Below are 15,805 nucleotides of genomic sequence, written 5' to 3' on the forward strand. Positions count from 1 at the left end.
GCCGTCTCTCTCCCCGGGGTGAAGCCTTGGGCAAGGGACAGCTCTCTGGGCCTCAGTTTCCTCATCTGTGACACGCAGATGGCAGAACCTGCTCTGACTCGGATAAAGGTAGCAATGACTCTGGGTGAGCCGACGTGACTCGTTAGGGTGTCATTGTTAGATGACCTCACCTGAAAGTCAGATTCTCTTCAACCCAGTGACGGCGTGGGAACAGCACGAAAGGTTGTGTGTCCTCAGCTTGAAGCTGTGTGTCCATATGTCACTGCAAGCTCACTCAGTCTCAGGCCACCGGGATATATCCTGCTGGGGTGTCCAGGAGCCCTGTTCCTCAGGGAGCAGTGAGGACCCTCTGGTCTCGCCCCACACGGCCCCATCCCTTATTTTATCAGATGGGTCTCCTTTCGTGCCCCCGGCGGTTGTTTCAGGAAAAGCTCCACGGTGGGAGCCAATCTCAGGAGCGTGGATGCGTGACCCCTTCCCTCCAGCCCCGGGAAGTGCTCACAGCCAGCACACAGCCAGGCTGCCTGGGAGACTCGGCCTCTTGGCCTTGGCACTGGTCAGTGCCATCTTGGGCGGGGTCCCAGGCCCCGGCATCCACTTGTTGTTCTGGTCCCGCCTCCTGCTGGCCGAATGCCAGAGCAGGAGATGCTCAGATGGCCCCAGTGTTCTTCCCGGCATCCGCAGTGTTCATCCCCCGGCCTTGCGGCTCCTGCCCCCACCCCCGCAGGTCCTCTCAGTTTCCCCAGCGGGCGTGCTTGCCAGGTAGGGAGAAGCCACTCCAGAACTGGGTTTGCCAGCATTCCAAAGAGCCTGTGGGTTATGCAACAGCTAAGTGGGCGGTCTTGGTGCTCCCCTGAGCCGTGAAGAAAGATCCCTGTCCTTACTTTGAGGCTGCGCTGCTCCCAGGACCCTCGTCGGGGTCTGGGTCTGGGTCTGGGGATTCTGGAAGACTGGCTGACTGCTCTCCATGTGTAACTCACACACAATCACGAAAGCAAAAGGGAAGGAGGCTGCCCTGTGCAGGGACTTCACGCCTCCTAAGCGGGGGTGGGCAGGCCGGCAGGCTAGCGTCGTGTCCTGAGGTTGCGGCTGAAGTTGCCCCCTGCGCCCCACCGCATTGACGCTCGTTGCGGAATCCTTCGCCGCCCCGCAGTGCCAGCGAAAGTCATTTACTTGTTTGGGGAATGTTCACCGTGAGCCTACTGTGTGCGGGCACCTGGGCAGACAGTGGGCCCACAGAGGCCCCCCATCCCCTGCTCTGAGCCCCGGAGGAGCATATGCAGAATGGCAGTGGGCAGGGTGCAGGGGTACTGAGACCAAGGAGGGCCCCCCAGCTCCGGCGGGGAGCACGGTAGCCAGGGGAGCCTGGAGTCCTGGCCGTGAATATGGGGTATTCAGCGAGGAACCACGTTCTGCTGACCGAGGGATTGATGCTCCAGGGCCTGGTCTGTCTCCATCCCATGGGTTCCTCAGCCTGACCCCCAGGGGGTGATAAAGAGGGGGCTCCGTCATTCTCTGTATTAAAAGGGCAGGAAGTGAGCCCCTACCCACAGTCAAGGTGAGAGGGGAAGGGTGAGGCTCCAAGCAGTCTCTCCAGGGAAGACTGTGGCCCCATTGACCAACGTGCCGCTCACCAGCGCCACCCAGCGGCCGGAGCAGAGGCTGGGAGGCGAGTGGAGCTGGGAGAAGGTGTGGTCCCCGCCCTGAGGGTCCTGACTGAGCCCCTGTGGCTGTTCTCGGGTCTCATGGAGATGCTGTCTGGCATTGAGATGAATGTCCACCTCGCTTAGGTTTGCCTCCTACGCTCAGTCCGTTCCAGGCCCCTTGACCTTGACCGTGACCAGGTCCCGTGAGCTTCTTGCTGTAAAGGGGGCGGTGATACCGCCCTCCTGTGTTCCTGTAGGGTGACCTGCGATTGTGGGGCTGAGCCACCTCCGTACCGCTCTGAGTTCAGCCCTGGGGGGTATGGATAGGCGCCCCAAGGCGTGTTTTACTGCCAGTATTTATGGATGGAGGGAAGGTGGGCCCTGGTGTCCAGGTTGGGGCATGGCCTGGGAGGCCGCCCGGAGGAAGAAGGAACCAGGGCTGGGTCCCATCCTGGCTTCCGGGCCTGGCTCTCCTGTTCCTCGGTGCTGTGACTTTGGGTCTTGGTCACCCAAGGGCCCCTTTTGCCTCTGTAACACAGCGCTGACAATACCTGCTTGTCAGTGCCTGGAGGATTGGCAGTAACGCCCCACGTGCCCAGCCCACGGCCAGCATTGGTGCCCAGACAACAGTGGTGGTGAGAAGGATGGCAGCTGGCCACCCTGTTCTCTCATCCTCAGAATCCAGAGGTTCCTCAGAGCAACTCTGCAGCCCTCGCTCTGCTGCTGACTGTGTGCCTGTGGGCTGACTGTGTGACTGGAAGGTCTAGGGTCCCTCAGCCCTTAGATGGGAAGACGAGGCATGGGTTCCTGAAGGGCTGTGTGGTCCTGGGGCCGTGCCTGCTGCACATGGCAATCTGTCTAGTTAGAGTTTCTCCTTTGTTAACCCTGTTGAGGTATCACGGACCCGCCAGGAGCCCCGCGTCAGGCACGGGAAGTGAGGGCCGGGCCTGGAATCCCAGGTTGAGGGGCCATAGGGGGTCTCATCCTGGTTGCCTCGTCCCAGTTGGGGGGGTTACTCTGGGACCACAGGAGCACCGCTAGCTTAGGGTGAGCACGGTGACAGATCACTGACACGTCATGTAGACCGGCGTGGGCAGGACTCAGGCCAGAGCTCCAGGTGCTCCAGGTGCGGAGGGGCCGCCCCTCTCAGCACTGCAGACCCCTCAGATTGGAGTTTTCTACTTTTCAGCCCTTTTCCTTCTCCACAAAAATCCTCTTAAAGAATTTACTATCTGACCTTCGGAAGCAATTTGTAAAATTTAAAAAGGCTGCATTGGAAGGACCCAGTAACTGGCCCTTCTGTGGTTAACATTAAGGGAGCCTTTACAGGCAAGACTTGACTCTCTCTCTCTCTCTCTCTCTCTCTCTCTCTCTCTCTCTCTCTGTGTGTGTCTCTTTGTCTTTCTGTCTCTGGGCCTCAGCCTTCCCTCTCTCCACACAGCCTCCTTCTGGCCAGTGGTAACTGGAACATGACCCAGCAGGCTGGGCCGCAAACCACAGGGCTGGGCCTCACGGACTGACCAGGCTATTAAGATCCCAAACACACAATTCCCTCCTCCCCACAGGAGGAATGTTCAGTGTTGCAGAGCCTGGGGTGGGACCGAAAACATCCTCTTTACCCCCTCGGTGGGGCAGCCCCCTGAGACCTGGGGTCTTGGAAGCCAGAGCAAGGCTGGGCAGCCTTGGCTGGCACAGCTGTTCGGCCCCAGGTGGTAATGCGGGTGGACGGAGCGGGTGAAGCCCTGCCCCGGCCGGTTCCTGGGGCTTGTGTCCAGAATGACAGGAGCCTGAAAGTCAGGGAACCGCCAGCAGGGACGGCTGCGGGCATCAGACAGCCTGGGGGGCGGCCAGAATGGCCATGCCTCCCGAGAGAAGGGACTGGCCTTGAGGACCTTTTTTCTCTGGCGTGTGGTGGCCTTCAATGATTGCATTTTCATGGAACTTGGGGTGTCCCGATCAAATTCGTTGAACTGAAAAATCGGGGCACATCGTTTCTCATGCGGGTCGAGACGGAAGCCAAGGTGCGTGGTCCCGGGAGTCGGGGCCTCCTCTGCTCCGTAATAGATGCAGTGGCGACGGCCCCTCCTCTGTCTAGACATACCGGCTGACAAAGACTCTGCTGCCGTCCCCAGGCTGACAGGCAGTTTGCCAGAGGCCGTTGTTATAATTTCTGAGATGTTTCAACAAATATGGGGGAGAGCAGGATAGGATAATTGATGTTGGAACTGACCAGGAAAATCAGGCCCATATTTACTCGTGTGCAGGTAGAAAGCACGTAGGTGTCGAGCTGGTCCTGGAGATGAAGCCAGAGAGCCACAGCCCCACCCTTGGGAAGCAAGCCATCTGAAAGGAGCCAGGCCCAGAAGGGCCCAGAGTGAGGAAGGGCTGGCTCTGCTTGGTGACCCTGTGGGGTTGGGGGTGGGTGGAGACCATCAAGGAGGAAGGAGGATCCAGCTCTCTGGTGTGTGATACCAGACCTTCACGCACACCTCATGTTCCCTGCCTTCCACCCGTGCCGGGTTAATCCTCTGGCGAATCAAAATCCTGGCCTTGGATACGGGAAACGTGGGAAAACTTTAACGCACATGCAGGAGACCCTGGCGCCACCTGCTGGCCAGATCCACCAGGCCCTTCCTGAAGCAGCTGGGCCGTGTGTGTGGTGTGTGTGTGTGTGTGTGTGTCTGTGTGTGTCTCTGTGTGTGTGTCTGTGTGAGCGCGCGCGTGTGTGTGTGTGTGTGTGTGTGTGTGTGTGTGTGTCTCCTCACTGTCAGTAGGATAAGGAGAACCGGGTGGGACAGTGAGGTGAGCTTGGGGAAGGAGAAGCCCCGATGCACCCAGCATGAGGCCAGGCCCCGTCCCTCGGTTTCTCCGCAGTCGCCTGGCACACTCCCAGCTGGCCTGGACCTGGGTGTCTCTGGGGGAGGGGCCTGCCCCTCAGCAGCACCCACGCCTGCCTTCTTTCCTCCCTCTCCCCCTGCCTCTGAGCCCCCTCCCGTGCAGGACCCTCCTCTTCGGTGTTCCTGATCTCCACACCCCTTTACTAGCGTGGAGCTCATTCCCAGGGCTGCCCTTTCTAAGAGCTCAGAATGGTAAATGGCCAACTAAAAGAAAGGATTTTACATCCTGGGCATAGGATGTAAAAAGAGACAGCGCTCACAATAAATGCCGAGTGTAAGTAAGTCCTAGTCACCTGACGAGAGGCGTGGAAACTAAAAAAGTTGAAATGGAGGCATGATAGAAGACTAGGACAGTAGATGCTTGTGGTTGGAGAAGCCAGACAGTCAAGATGGCAGAACTTCCTGGGACACGTGCTCTGTCAGGTCCCGCAGGGCTCCGCACCTTGGCTTTGCTCCTAAGGCAGTTGCCTTCGGAGTGTGATGGGCCTGGAGTTCAGGAGGCAGAAGATAGGCCCTGTTCTTATCTCACAGGGCGTTAGAACCTGTCCCCATCCTGTCACAGGACGTTAGAACCTGTCCCCATCCTGCCACAGGACGTTAGAACCTGTCCCCATCCTGCCACAGGACATTAGAACCTGTCCCCGTCCTGTCACAGGACGTTAGAACCTGTCCCCGTCCTGTCACAGGAAGTTAGATCCTGTCCCCATCCTGTCACAGGACGTTAGAACCTGCCCCCGTCCTGTGACAGTAGGTTAGAACCTGTCTCCATCCTTGTACAGGAAGTTAGAACCTGTCCGCATCCTGTCACCGGAAGTTAGAACATCTCTCCATCTCCGTCTCAAGCCCTGGTTGGCCCTGTGGACACAGACAGGGAACTGGGCCTAGAGCACAGGGAGTGGGGGAAGATGGGGAACAGACCTCACTGCCTGAGCACAAATCTAGCTTCCCCACGCACTCTGTGACCTCAGGAAGGCCACTGACTCTTTTCAGCCTCAGTTTCCTCATCTGAAAAATGGCCCTCAGCCCCCCATCCCCAAGGGGTGTGATCACACTAGCGGAGGTGTGGTGACGAGTAGCCGTGCGCTCCGTAAGCGGCAGCAGCCGTGCTTGCCGGCGTGCAGACAGACACGCACGTCGGGGGTCGTCTCCAAGACCCGCTCGGGAGCCCTGTGTCGCCCTGACCACTGTCTGGGTGAGGAGCCAGGAGCCTGGACAACACTCAGAGGGCAGGGTGTGCCTGGTGAGGACAGCCCGGGGTGGGGCTCTGCCAGTGAGAAGGGGACACGTCTCGCTCCAGGCACGACCCTTGACCCCAGCCACCCAGCGCCCCCTGAGGGTGTTGGAAGAGGCTAGTGCCTGAGCCCGCGGCCCGGAGGTCCCCGGCACCTCCCACAGGTGAGTGAGGGGTGCTCTTCCCGTTGGCTGATTGGCCAGAGGGGCGGCGGGAGGCCCCGCCCAGCGAGCCCCCGCTTCCCCGCCCCCATGCTCTGTTGTTTCTCCGCTTGCTGAATGGGCCCTAACGCTCTTTCTCTCTGTCCACTTTTCTTGCAGCCGCTGCGAGCGCTTGCCTTGCCATGAGAATCAGGAGTGCCCCAAGCTGCCTCTGCGAATAACCTACTACCACCTCTCTTTCCCCACCAACATCCAAGTGCCCGCCGTGGTTTTCCGCATGGGCCCCTCCAGTGCCGTCCCCGGGGACAGCATGCAGCTGGCCATCACCGGCGGCAACGAGGAGGGCTTTTTCACCACCCAGAAGGTGAGCCACCACAGTGGGGTGGTGGCCCTCACCAAGCCCGTCCCCGAGCCCAGGGACTTGCTCCTGACCGTCAGGATGGAGCTCTCTCGCCACGGCACCGTCAGCTCCTTTGTGGCCAAGCTTTACATCTTTGTGTCCGCAGAGCTCTGAGCACGCGCTTTGGGCCGTGGGGGGCCCCCTCTTGTTGCTTTCCTCACCCTCCCCTCCGGGATCCGAATAAAGGTTCAGCGGACGATCCCACACAGCATGGCTGGCGTGCCTTGGTTTTATTTGGCGTGGTCGGGTGTCTCTGTGCTTGTCCCTGGTGGGGAGGGGGCAGCCGAGCAATGCCTGGCGCCCCCAAGGGTGACCACGGAGTGTTTTCCGTGAGGGGTGTGCGCCCAGGAGCCCCCGTTGGGGGGCCTCACAGCCCACGCCGCCAGGGAGCCCAGGCCCGGAGAGAACGAGGCTCGGGTGTTTCATTTGACGTGATTCTCTCTCCTCCGCTTGTGTTTAGCCCAGAGGACGAGGTGACCAAGGCCCCCAGGGTTGATGGACCTCCGTCCCCTCTCACTTCACAGATGTGGAAACTGAGGCCCAGAGAAGGGGAGGGACTTGGCCAAGGTGACGTGGGCCATTTGTGGTAGAGCCAGGTCTACTGGCCCCAGCTTCGTTTCCTTACTGTGTCACCAGGAGCTGAGCCTTTAACCGAGGCAAAAAAGCTCTATCGTGAGACTCAAACCTCCCTTTCTGTTTGTCTTGATGGGAGGCCCGAACTTGTGGAAAAACACTGAACGCAATCGCAGCATCTTGGATGCAGCCCTTACCTAAGTGAGGTCGGTTCCCTCCACGAAGGTTCTCAGCTTCGTACCAGGAAGAGGCAAAGGACAGCACGATGAATGTGCCGCTCATGGGAACCCCTAAGCCAGCGTCAGGTCCTTCATATGCGTTGCTTCCCATCCTGTGGGGTGGGTGTTTCATCCCAGGAGAGACTCAGAGGGGGCGAGCGATTTGCCCAAGATCACACAGTGGGTGTTGGAACCTCGGTCTGCTGACTACACAGCTTTGACTCTTCCACCATGATCCCAGCCCAGTCCCCAACGTGCCTCTCAAGGCCCTGCATCATTTAGTGCTAATGTCCATCTCCAGCCTGACCTCAAGTTGTTCTCCCTTCGCTCACCTCCCTGGAGCCACACTGCCCAGCTCTTTGCTGCCTCAGGCCCTTTGCACATGCTTTTGCACGCTTGGCCTGAATGTTGGTTAAACCTCAGCCTGTATGTTCCTGTCTCAGCTGGGCCTCCCTTGACATCCGTTGGTTATGTTTTTCTGTCAGTCTTTCTCATAACACTGCGTTTGGGATGCTCATCACAGTTTGCAGTTCCTATTTATCTGTTTTGCTTTTGTCTTCCCCACCATCCAGAAGGCTCCATGAAGGCAGGGACCAAGTCTGTCTCATTCAGTGCCGTGTCGCTAGCTCCCGGCAGGGCCTAGCGCACAGTAGGTGCTCTACCCCTGTCTGTTGGGGGAATGGATGACTTCCTGCCAACATTGCTTTGCAAGTCTAGCATTTCTGTGGCTGCTGGCTCTGTTTTCAAGCAGAAATGTGAAGGGAAGGCAGAATGTCAAGAGGAATCAAGTAAAGGTTACTGGAGGATCCTAAGGTCCTTCCTACAAGTACATGGAAGGAAAATGGGGAAGGGGCCCACCTTGCTGTCTAGTGGAGAGGACGGGTATACAGTTAACACTATGCCCAGTGCCCTATGACAGAGGCAGCGGTTAACTCGCCATGCTCCTAGCCATTCATCTCCAAGCCCCCACTGTCTCCCAGACCCCTCTCTGAGCATCTCTGGTCTGGACTGGCTTCCAGTCTCCTATCTTCCAAGCTGAAGCCAGAGGACCTCTCTGAAGGACCAATCTGGTTATGTCCCTCCCCTCTTTAGAAACCTCTATGATTCTTTCACTAGCAGATGAAGCCCAACTCCCTTGGAATGGCATTCGAGGCCCTGCCTACTCCAGCCTCTGCCCATCTTTTCAGCTACATCTCCCTCCCGCTCCCCGCTCTAGCTCACCCCCTTGCTTGTGTTCCAGCCACGCGGGGCTCTTGTCCTTCTCCGCATGCACTTTCTCTGGGCTTTAGCATGTACCATGCCATCCTCCTGCAAACTGCCGTTCTCCCTGAAGCCACGTCCTCAGCGAAACCTCTCCTGAAGCTGAGCTCTTCTAGCGCCGGGTGTACTCCATCAGAGCAGTTACCCTGTCGTTACTTTTTATCATCCCCACTTCTCTGGGCCTGTTGGAAGGCAGGGATTGTATCTGTGTTCTCTACACTTTCAGAATGTCTGGCCTGTGGAAGGAGCTCAGTAAACATCCGAGTAAACATATGGATGGATGGATGGATGGATGGATGGACGGACGGACGGATGGATGGGTGGGTGGATGGATGGATGGATGGGTGGGTGGATGGGTGGATGGATGGATGGATGGATGGATGGATGGATGGATGGATGGATGGTTGGATGGATGGATGGATGGACGGATGGATGGATGGGTGGATGGATGGATGGATGGACGGACGGACGGATGGATGGGTGGATGGATGGATGGGTGGGTGGATGGATGGATGGATGGATGGATGGATGGTTGGATGATGGATGGATGGATGGATGGATGGGTGGATGGATGGATGGATGGGTGGGTGGATGGATGGATGGATGGATGGATGGTTGGATGATGGATTGGTGGATAGTATTTTCAAGGTTTAGTTCAAGTATTACCTCTTCTGTGAAATCAGCAAGACACAGCAGGGATTCCTCATGTATTCAGTGATTCTTTTATCATGGTCCAGATTATTCGGGCCACAGAAGCACTTTTCCCATAGGAGTGTTAAGATGGGGGGGGGGAATTCTCAGGGGCTTTAGAAGCCAGAATCCCCTCTACAACATCCCCACCAGCTTTGTTTGCACTTGCCCTTGTCTGTGAAACTCCCTGCCTCTTAAGGTGGCCTGTTCCATTTCAGGACACCTCTGATGTTTCTCTGTGTGTACCTGAGAGCACATGTGGGGATGATATCTGAATTACCTGCCTGCTCACCTCCCTGCAGTTCCTTGAGGCCACTTAGCAGTATTCCTGGATCATCCTGCTGAGATCACACAGTGCAGAAGAAACCAACCAACCAAACAAACAAAAACACAAGAGTTTTAATGTCCTCCTTGCCATTTATTAGTTCTGTGACCTCGGATAAGTCATTTGCCTTTCAGAGCTTCAAGGCCCACTTCCTGGATTATTTTGAACATTACGTGAAGTTACTTACACACGAGGCAGTGTCTGGCATGTGGTAGGCAGTTAATAAGTATTGGTTTCTCCCCTCATTGGAAGGTACTTGAGTGTTCATTTGGATCTTGATTTAAATGGGGAATAGAAGTTCAGAGGGTTTGTAGAGCTGCCATCGCTTCCGACTCCTGGACCTGCGTGTGCACTTTTTTTTTGGGGGGGGGGGCTGTGCCAAAAAGCACAGTGTGCTTTGTGGCTTCTGGGATCTTAGTTCCCCAACCAGGGATTGAACCTGCACCCTTGGCAGTGAAAGTGCAGATTCCTAACCACTGGACCGCCAGGGAATTCCCATGTGTGTGCCCTTCTGACTGTCACGGTACCAAATCAGGCTCCCAAGGGTAGAGGATAATAATTATGATTATCATTATTATACTGATGAAAATAATAACTATGACAGCTAACACCTGGATGCTGCTGTCTGTGAGCCAGGCACTGTGCCAAGCATTTAACTAACCCTCACGGAGCCTAGTGAGGAAAGTGCTGTTATGATCCTCATTTCACAATGAAGACATCGGGGAGAGAGAGGTTAAGTAACTTGCCCAAAGTCCCAGTGCTGATGTAAGGTGGGCCCGGGGTTCAAACACGGGCAGCCTGGCTCTGGAGTCTGCTCTCAGAAGGGCAGCCCCATGCTGTGAAGGGGGCAGGATACCGGGATGAGTCAGTGCTCCTCAGCTTGCTACTCTAGCCTCTTCTCAGAAAGCCCTGCATACCAGCCCCATTCTAAAATTCCCAAGTGAAAAACAAAGCATTTTATTAGCTAAGGAAGGAGGCAGTGTGGTGTAGAGGAAAAAGCTGTGAAGGTTAAATGAAGTGATGTGTGCAGCTGTCCAGCAGAGACATCAATGAGGTCTGAAAAACCACTGTGAACCACGCCTCTTTCTCAAATTTCAGGAAAACTAATTTCACATTAAAATGATCAACTCAAAATTATCCAGGTTAAATCTCATAAAAGATATTGTAGGGAAAAAGAGAATAAAGAACAGAATGATATCCTTCTGGGTAATGAAAGTACACCAGGAAGATATGCTCACAGACTAGATCAAAACTGTAGCCTATATCAAAACAAACTAAAAGGATTGAGAAAATTACCAAAAATGAAGGAAAAATGTAAGCCAGAATTAAGAAAAACCAAGAAATGAAGTAATGGAACTCAAGAAATAATTTAAAATTAAAGCAGAAAGCAATTTCAGAAATAAATACTTAAGGAGAAGTTGAAAAGAAGAAAAATTTTATAAATTGAAAAATGAATAATGAAAGAGATGAAAAGGCTTGAAGAGAAAGTGACAGATATTAAAGATAGGCAAAGAAGATCCAACATACAGATAATAGAAATCTCCAAAGAACTAACCCAAAACAAGGGAGGGGAGCAATAAATACTAAAAATGATGACTCAAGAAACTTTACAGAAATTTTAAGAAAAAGATTTGAAATTCCATATTGAAAGAACACCCAACATACCTGAAGATATTGACTCAGAGCAACCAACACCAAGACAAAGAGAAAACAAAAAAATCCCTGTGCTTTTGGGCAAAAACAGCAAGTGACTTATATGGGAAAAAATTATATTATCATCAGACTTCTTCACAGCAACACTTATGCCAGAAGGAAATGAATACTTAGGATATTCAGGAAAATGTAAGCCAAGGATTTTATACCCAACAAAACAGACTTTCCTGTACAAAGGGCACAAACTATTATCAACATGCGAAATTGTCAACATGCAAGCACTAAACGTAGTTACTACTCATAGAACTACAACTAAATGAGTGCAGTAAGAAAAAAGGGAAGTATGGGGACTTCCCTGGCGGTCTAGTTAAGACTCCGCACTTCCACCGCAGGTGGCGTGGGTTCGATCCTTGGTCAGGGAACTAAGATCCTGCATGCCACGCGGTGTGGCAAAAAAAGAAAAAAAAAAAAGGAAAGAAATGGCTCAGACAATGTAGAAATAGCACATCTATTTAAAAATTGTAGGTAGAATAGGGAGAACATATCCAAAAACAATTATTCTGATTAATTATGTTAGTGGTAGTAATTTTAGTATTGTTGTTCTGAGAGTACTGGGTTAAATATGAAATATACTGAATAAATAAGTATGGAATATTCTATCATCTCCTGTGTTCTTAAGAACGAGGATTTTGATATGGAAAAAAGGAGATTCCTTTGGTACATAGAAGAGATTAAGTAAAAAGCTATGTGGTTCTTGTTTTGAATTGTCAATATCAGTATGAACTCATGATGTAGTTTATCTCTAAAAATGTCCACTGAAGAAGCCTAGAAACAATGACCAGCTCAGTAGGACTGAGCAGTCCTGGTATCCAGACTGTGGTCTTGAAATACCATTTTCTACTAAAAAACAAAACAAACCCAACACTTCTTGGAGAAATAGCTGGGGCAGTAAAAGTGTAAGATGAGGCTGGACCGCCTTGTCAAGCCAGACAGCAAGAAAACCATCAGAGATTCCTAGGGCCAGGTCCAAAGGACTTGGGAGCCAACCCGATTTACCCTGTGGCCAAAGATGGGAAAACGTGAGCTCCAGTAAAGGATAATGATTGCAATAGGTTGAAATCCATCCAATAGTTTAAATCTATGAGTTCATACTGATGTTTTTAAAAAGTCAACTGATAACCTCTGGATAATGATCGCTAGTTCCTTATCCTGAAAACAGGTCAACACAAAGAAAGAATCAAGCATTAATCTTGCTTTTCCTCTATGAACTATACCCCCTGGTAACCAGATAGTGTATGAGGGGAAGCATCTCTTTAGGGAAGTACTCAAACTAACAAGTGAAAAAGAAATTATCGACTCGGACCACAGCATTGTGCCATCCCCGGTGAATCAGTGGACCTGGACCCTGAGCATTAGCAGCTGCTAACGTCACAGAAAGGAGATGACCAGACACCACGTGCCTCCGATGGAAGACACACCAGCACCTGTCATTTCGCTGAAGGACCTGGGTCTGCATCCGATCAGGTGTCTGGATCCGGCTGCCAATGGGCAGGGAATGCAGAGGACAGGGGAACACGCTGGGCTGCGCCGCCAGGATGCAGTCAGCAAGTCCAGAAGCTACGGAAGCTCCATAGCTCAGATGCTTTGCTTCCCTGACAGGTAAACTGTATGGAAAATGAAGGAATGGAGAGGAAACCTCAAGGTTAAAAAGGACTTTAGAAAGATATAACAGGGACTTCCCTGGTGGTCCAGTGGGTAAGGCTCCACGCTCCCAATGCAGGGGGCCCGGGTTCGATCCCTGGTCAGGGAACTAGATCCCTCATGCCACAACTAAGAGCCCGCATGCTGCAGCTAAGAGCCCGCATGCCGCAACAAAGATCCCACGTGCTGCAACTAAGACCCGGCGCAGCCAAATAAATAAAAAGAGAAAGATATAACAAAAATGTTTTAATGGACAAGCTTAAACGATGGTGTCTTGAGATGCACACTTACGTGACACAGATGTAAAGGAGCCCAGGTAAGTGATTGCTAGGACAGTCAGGACAGGAGTTACTCTGGGGGTGCACGAGGGGGTTGAGACGGGTCTGGGGCCCACGAAGGGCCCTCAGGTGGCAGGTGAAGCTCTCTTTCCTGACCTGGGTGCTGATTATAAAGTGGTTTGCCTTATAATACTCATTCAGTGGTACCTTTGTTTTGTGTAGCTCTTGCATTTGTGTTTTATTTTATGATAAAGAGGTTTTGAAAATATCGCTAGACCTGTAACAAACTTGGGCCCCTTTTCCTTCCTCCCCGTCCATCGTGTGACACTGGAGATTGGACCGCTTTGTGCTGGGCGCCAAGCTGGGTGCTTTACATACACTCCCTCATTTATTACCCCTGCAGCCCCCCGACCCGGGGCCCCAGGAAAGCCAGACCCTGTCTCCCTTGTTTGCTTTGGTGTCCCTGGTGCCTGACACCCAGCAGATGCTCAAAACACACTTGTTGAGCAAGTGAATGAATGAATGTGATTTGCAGTTGTAGAAACTGAAGCTCAGTTCGTATAGTTGGCAAATAGCAAAGCTTTGCTTATCCCAGCCGGGACGGACGGAAACCGGGGCGTGTCTCAGGGGTTTGGGTTCTGGTCCAGTTTGCAGCAAGGGCAGAGAAGCATCCTCTCGGAGCAGCCGGGCTGCGGAGGCCAGTGCGGGTCTCCGACGGAGCCATCTCTGGGACAGGTGGTCCCGCCTGGCCACCTGCTTGTCCTCCCCGGACCCCGGTCTCCTTGGAAGTGCTGGTTCCACCTTTCCCATCGCTTCTTGTGCTGTGGTTCCCCTCAGGCTCCGCCAAGAGAAGACAGACACCGTCCGCTGCATCAAGTCCTGCCGCCCCAATGACGTCACCTGCGTGCTGGACCCAGTGCACACCATCTCCCACACTGTCGTGTCGCTGCCCACCTTCCGCGAGTTCACCCGCCCTGAAGGTGAGTGGCCGCTCCCACGGCTTGGAACCGGCGTAGGGGCCCCGGGGGAGGCCGTCGTCTGGAGGAGCTTCCTTGCCAGGCAGCCCCCTTGCTGGAGTTGAGAGCCTGGCCTGCAGGAGCCACTCCTTGGTTGGGGTGTGGGTTTGGGGTTTGGAATGCAGACCCCTCCCTGCCTCTGCATCTCCTCCGTGTCCCCAGACTCCATGGCGGTACCGTTCCAGCCCATTCCCAGCTCTCAGTTCGGGGGTCTCTTCTTAGGGGTTACAGTTGTTCAACAAATAGCTATCAAGTGTTGATTCTGTGCCAAGCGCGGGGCTATGGGGGCCTCCAGGAGGCAGTGACTCCACTCTGGGTCCTGAGGGGTCAGTAGGAGGCAACTTAGTGAAAGTGGGGAGAACGGAGACATCTGGAGGTGAGTGCGGAGTGTAGATCTTTGAGGAACAAAGCCAAGTTTTTCTGGCTGGAGTGGTAGACGGCTTGGCAAGAGAGGGCCTGAAAGGGTGAGAGCGGGAGGCTGCACTTGGAGTTGGGGCTTCAGCTCCTAGGCCTTGGGAGCCAGTAGAGGGTTGGGACTGATGCTATTTGCACACAGAAGCATCATCCTGGAGACCGAGGGGCAGATGGGCTGGTGCGGCCAGACCAGCTCCAGGGAGCCCAGCATAAAGAGTCAGTGTGCCCTGCGCCCGGCAGCTCCTGGCCTGCAGTGTAGACCTGCCATCACAGCCCCCTTTTCACACAGGCAGTCCCAAGGCAGCGGGCTCCTGGCGCCCGGCAGAGGGCTGTGGACGGGGTGCTTCTCCGTATGCCTTGCTTCGGGGTGTGCAGCCCACGTGCCAGGGCTGGTGTGGTCTCCAGACACCGCCTCCCTCTGTGGAGGCCTTCTGGGGAGCTCGCCATGAGGATCCACTCTGTAAACGTCGACTGAGCCTCCGATGTGTCAGGCTCGGGCCAGACTCTGGGACACAGTGATAAGAAAGGGCCCTCTGACCATCTCAGGGAAGACGACAGTTTGCCCTGTGTTTACACGCGGCAACGGGGTCCTGGAGGGTAATGCAGGTGCACATGCCGGAGCGTGGAGCCTGGCCACGGGGGTGGGAGGGCACCAGAGGCACCCCGGGGATGTGCTTGCCTGCGGGAGCCGGTGGCCCTTGCCCCGCCTCCCCACTCCTTCCTCTAGAAAAGGGGAGGCACAGAATCTTCACAGGGTGCGCGGACTTGGGTCGGAGAAAATCACTGACTGCAGTTCGCCTTGTGCAGAATGACGGGTTCCACCAAACCACAAATCCTTCCCGAATCCCTAATGGCCGGTTTTGTGGCCTCCTGGCCAGTGCCGATCCATGATTTTGTTCTAGCGGGAACTGGGTGTGGTTAGAGACACCTGTCGGCGTCTCAGGCCCAGGCGGTCCAGACCTTGACCATTAGCGTTGAGAGGATCCTTGATAGGCCCTGGCGGGCTGCCTCGTTCACTTTACGGATGAGGAAACTGAGGCCCAGAGAGAGGACATTCCCCCCCGACCCGAGACAACACAGAGCGGGGGTAAATCGGGGCCTCGCGCTCCCCGCCCAGGGCAGGCTGCCGGCTTCATGTCAGGTGGCCCGGGAGACGGATACAGCCACCCAACTGCCCGGCCCGGCCTGAGAAGTGGCTTCTGACCCACATCACTGTGGGGCAGGGGACCAGCCTGCTCCCTTGCCCTTTCTGACCTCTCGCCCATATCCCGTCATCCACCCCCCTTCCCCATCTCCCCAGCGTCAGGGAGACTCCCGAATCATCACCAGTTCCTTTAGCACC

The 15,805-nt window shown here is 54.5% G+C and overlaps 1 protein-coding gene across 2 annotated transcripts in view; it reads left to right on the plus strand.

The window, feature by feature from the left end:
* Positions 1-15,805, plus strand: part of FBLN1 (fibulin 1) — a 77,816-nt gene that overhangs the window by 42,779 nt on the left and 19,232 nt on the right. Inside the window, exon 15 of one of the 2 annotated variants that reach the window (XM_027107962.1) lies at positions 6,095-6,545. In XM_027107962.1, the coding sequence (XP_026963763.1) occupies positions 6,095-6,449 (355 nt within the window). In that variant the 3' untranslated portion in view covers positions 6,450-6,545. Of the gene's footprint in view, positions 1-6,094; positions 6,546-13,870; positions 14,014-15,805 lie in introns of those variants that run through there. The other variant, XM_027107961.1, reaches the window with a different exon arrangement.

The sequence above is a fragment of the Aethalodelphis obliquidens genome, unplaced genomic scaffold (assembly GCF_003676395.1).
Source record: "Aethalodelphis obliquidens isolate GAN/ISIS:26980383/991018 unplaced genomic scaffold, ASM367639v1 scaffold8, whole genome shotgun sequence".
NCBI classification, from domain to species: domain Eukaryota; kingdom Metazoa; phylum Chordata; class Mammalia; order Artiodactyla; family Delphinidae; genus Aethalodelphis; species Aethalodelphis obliquidens.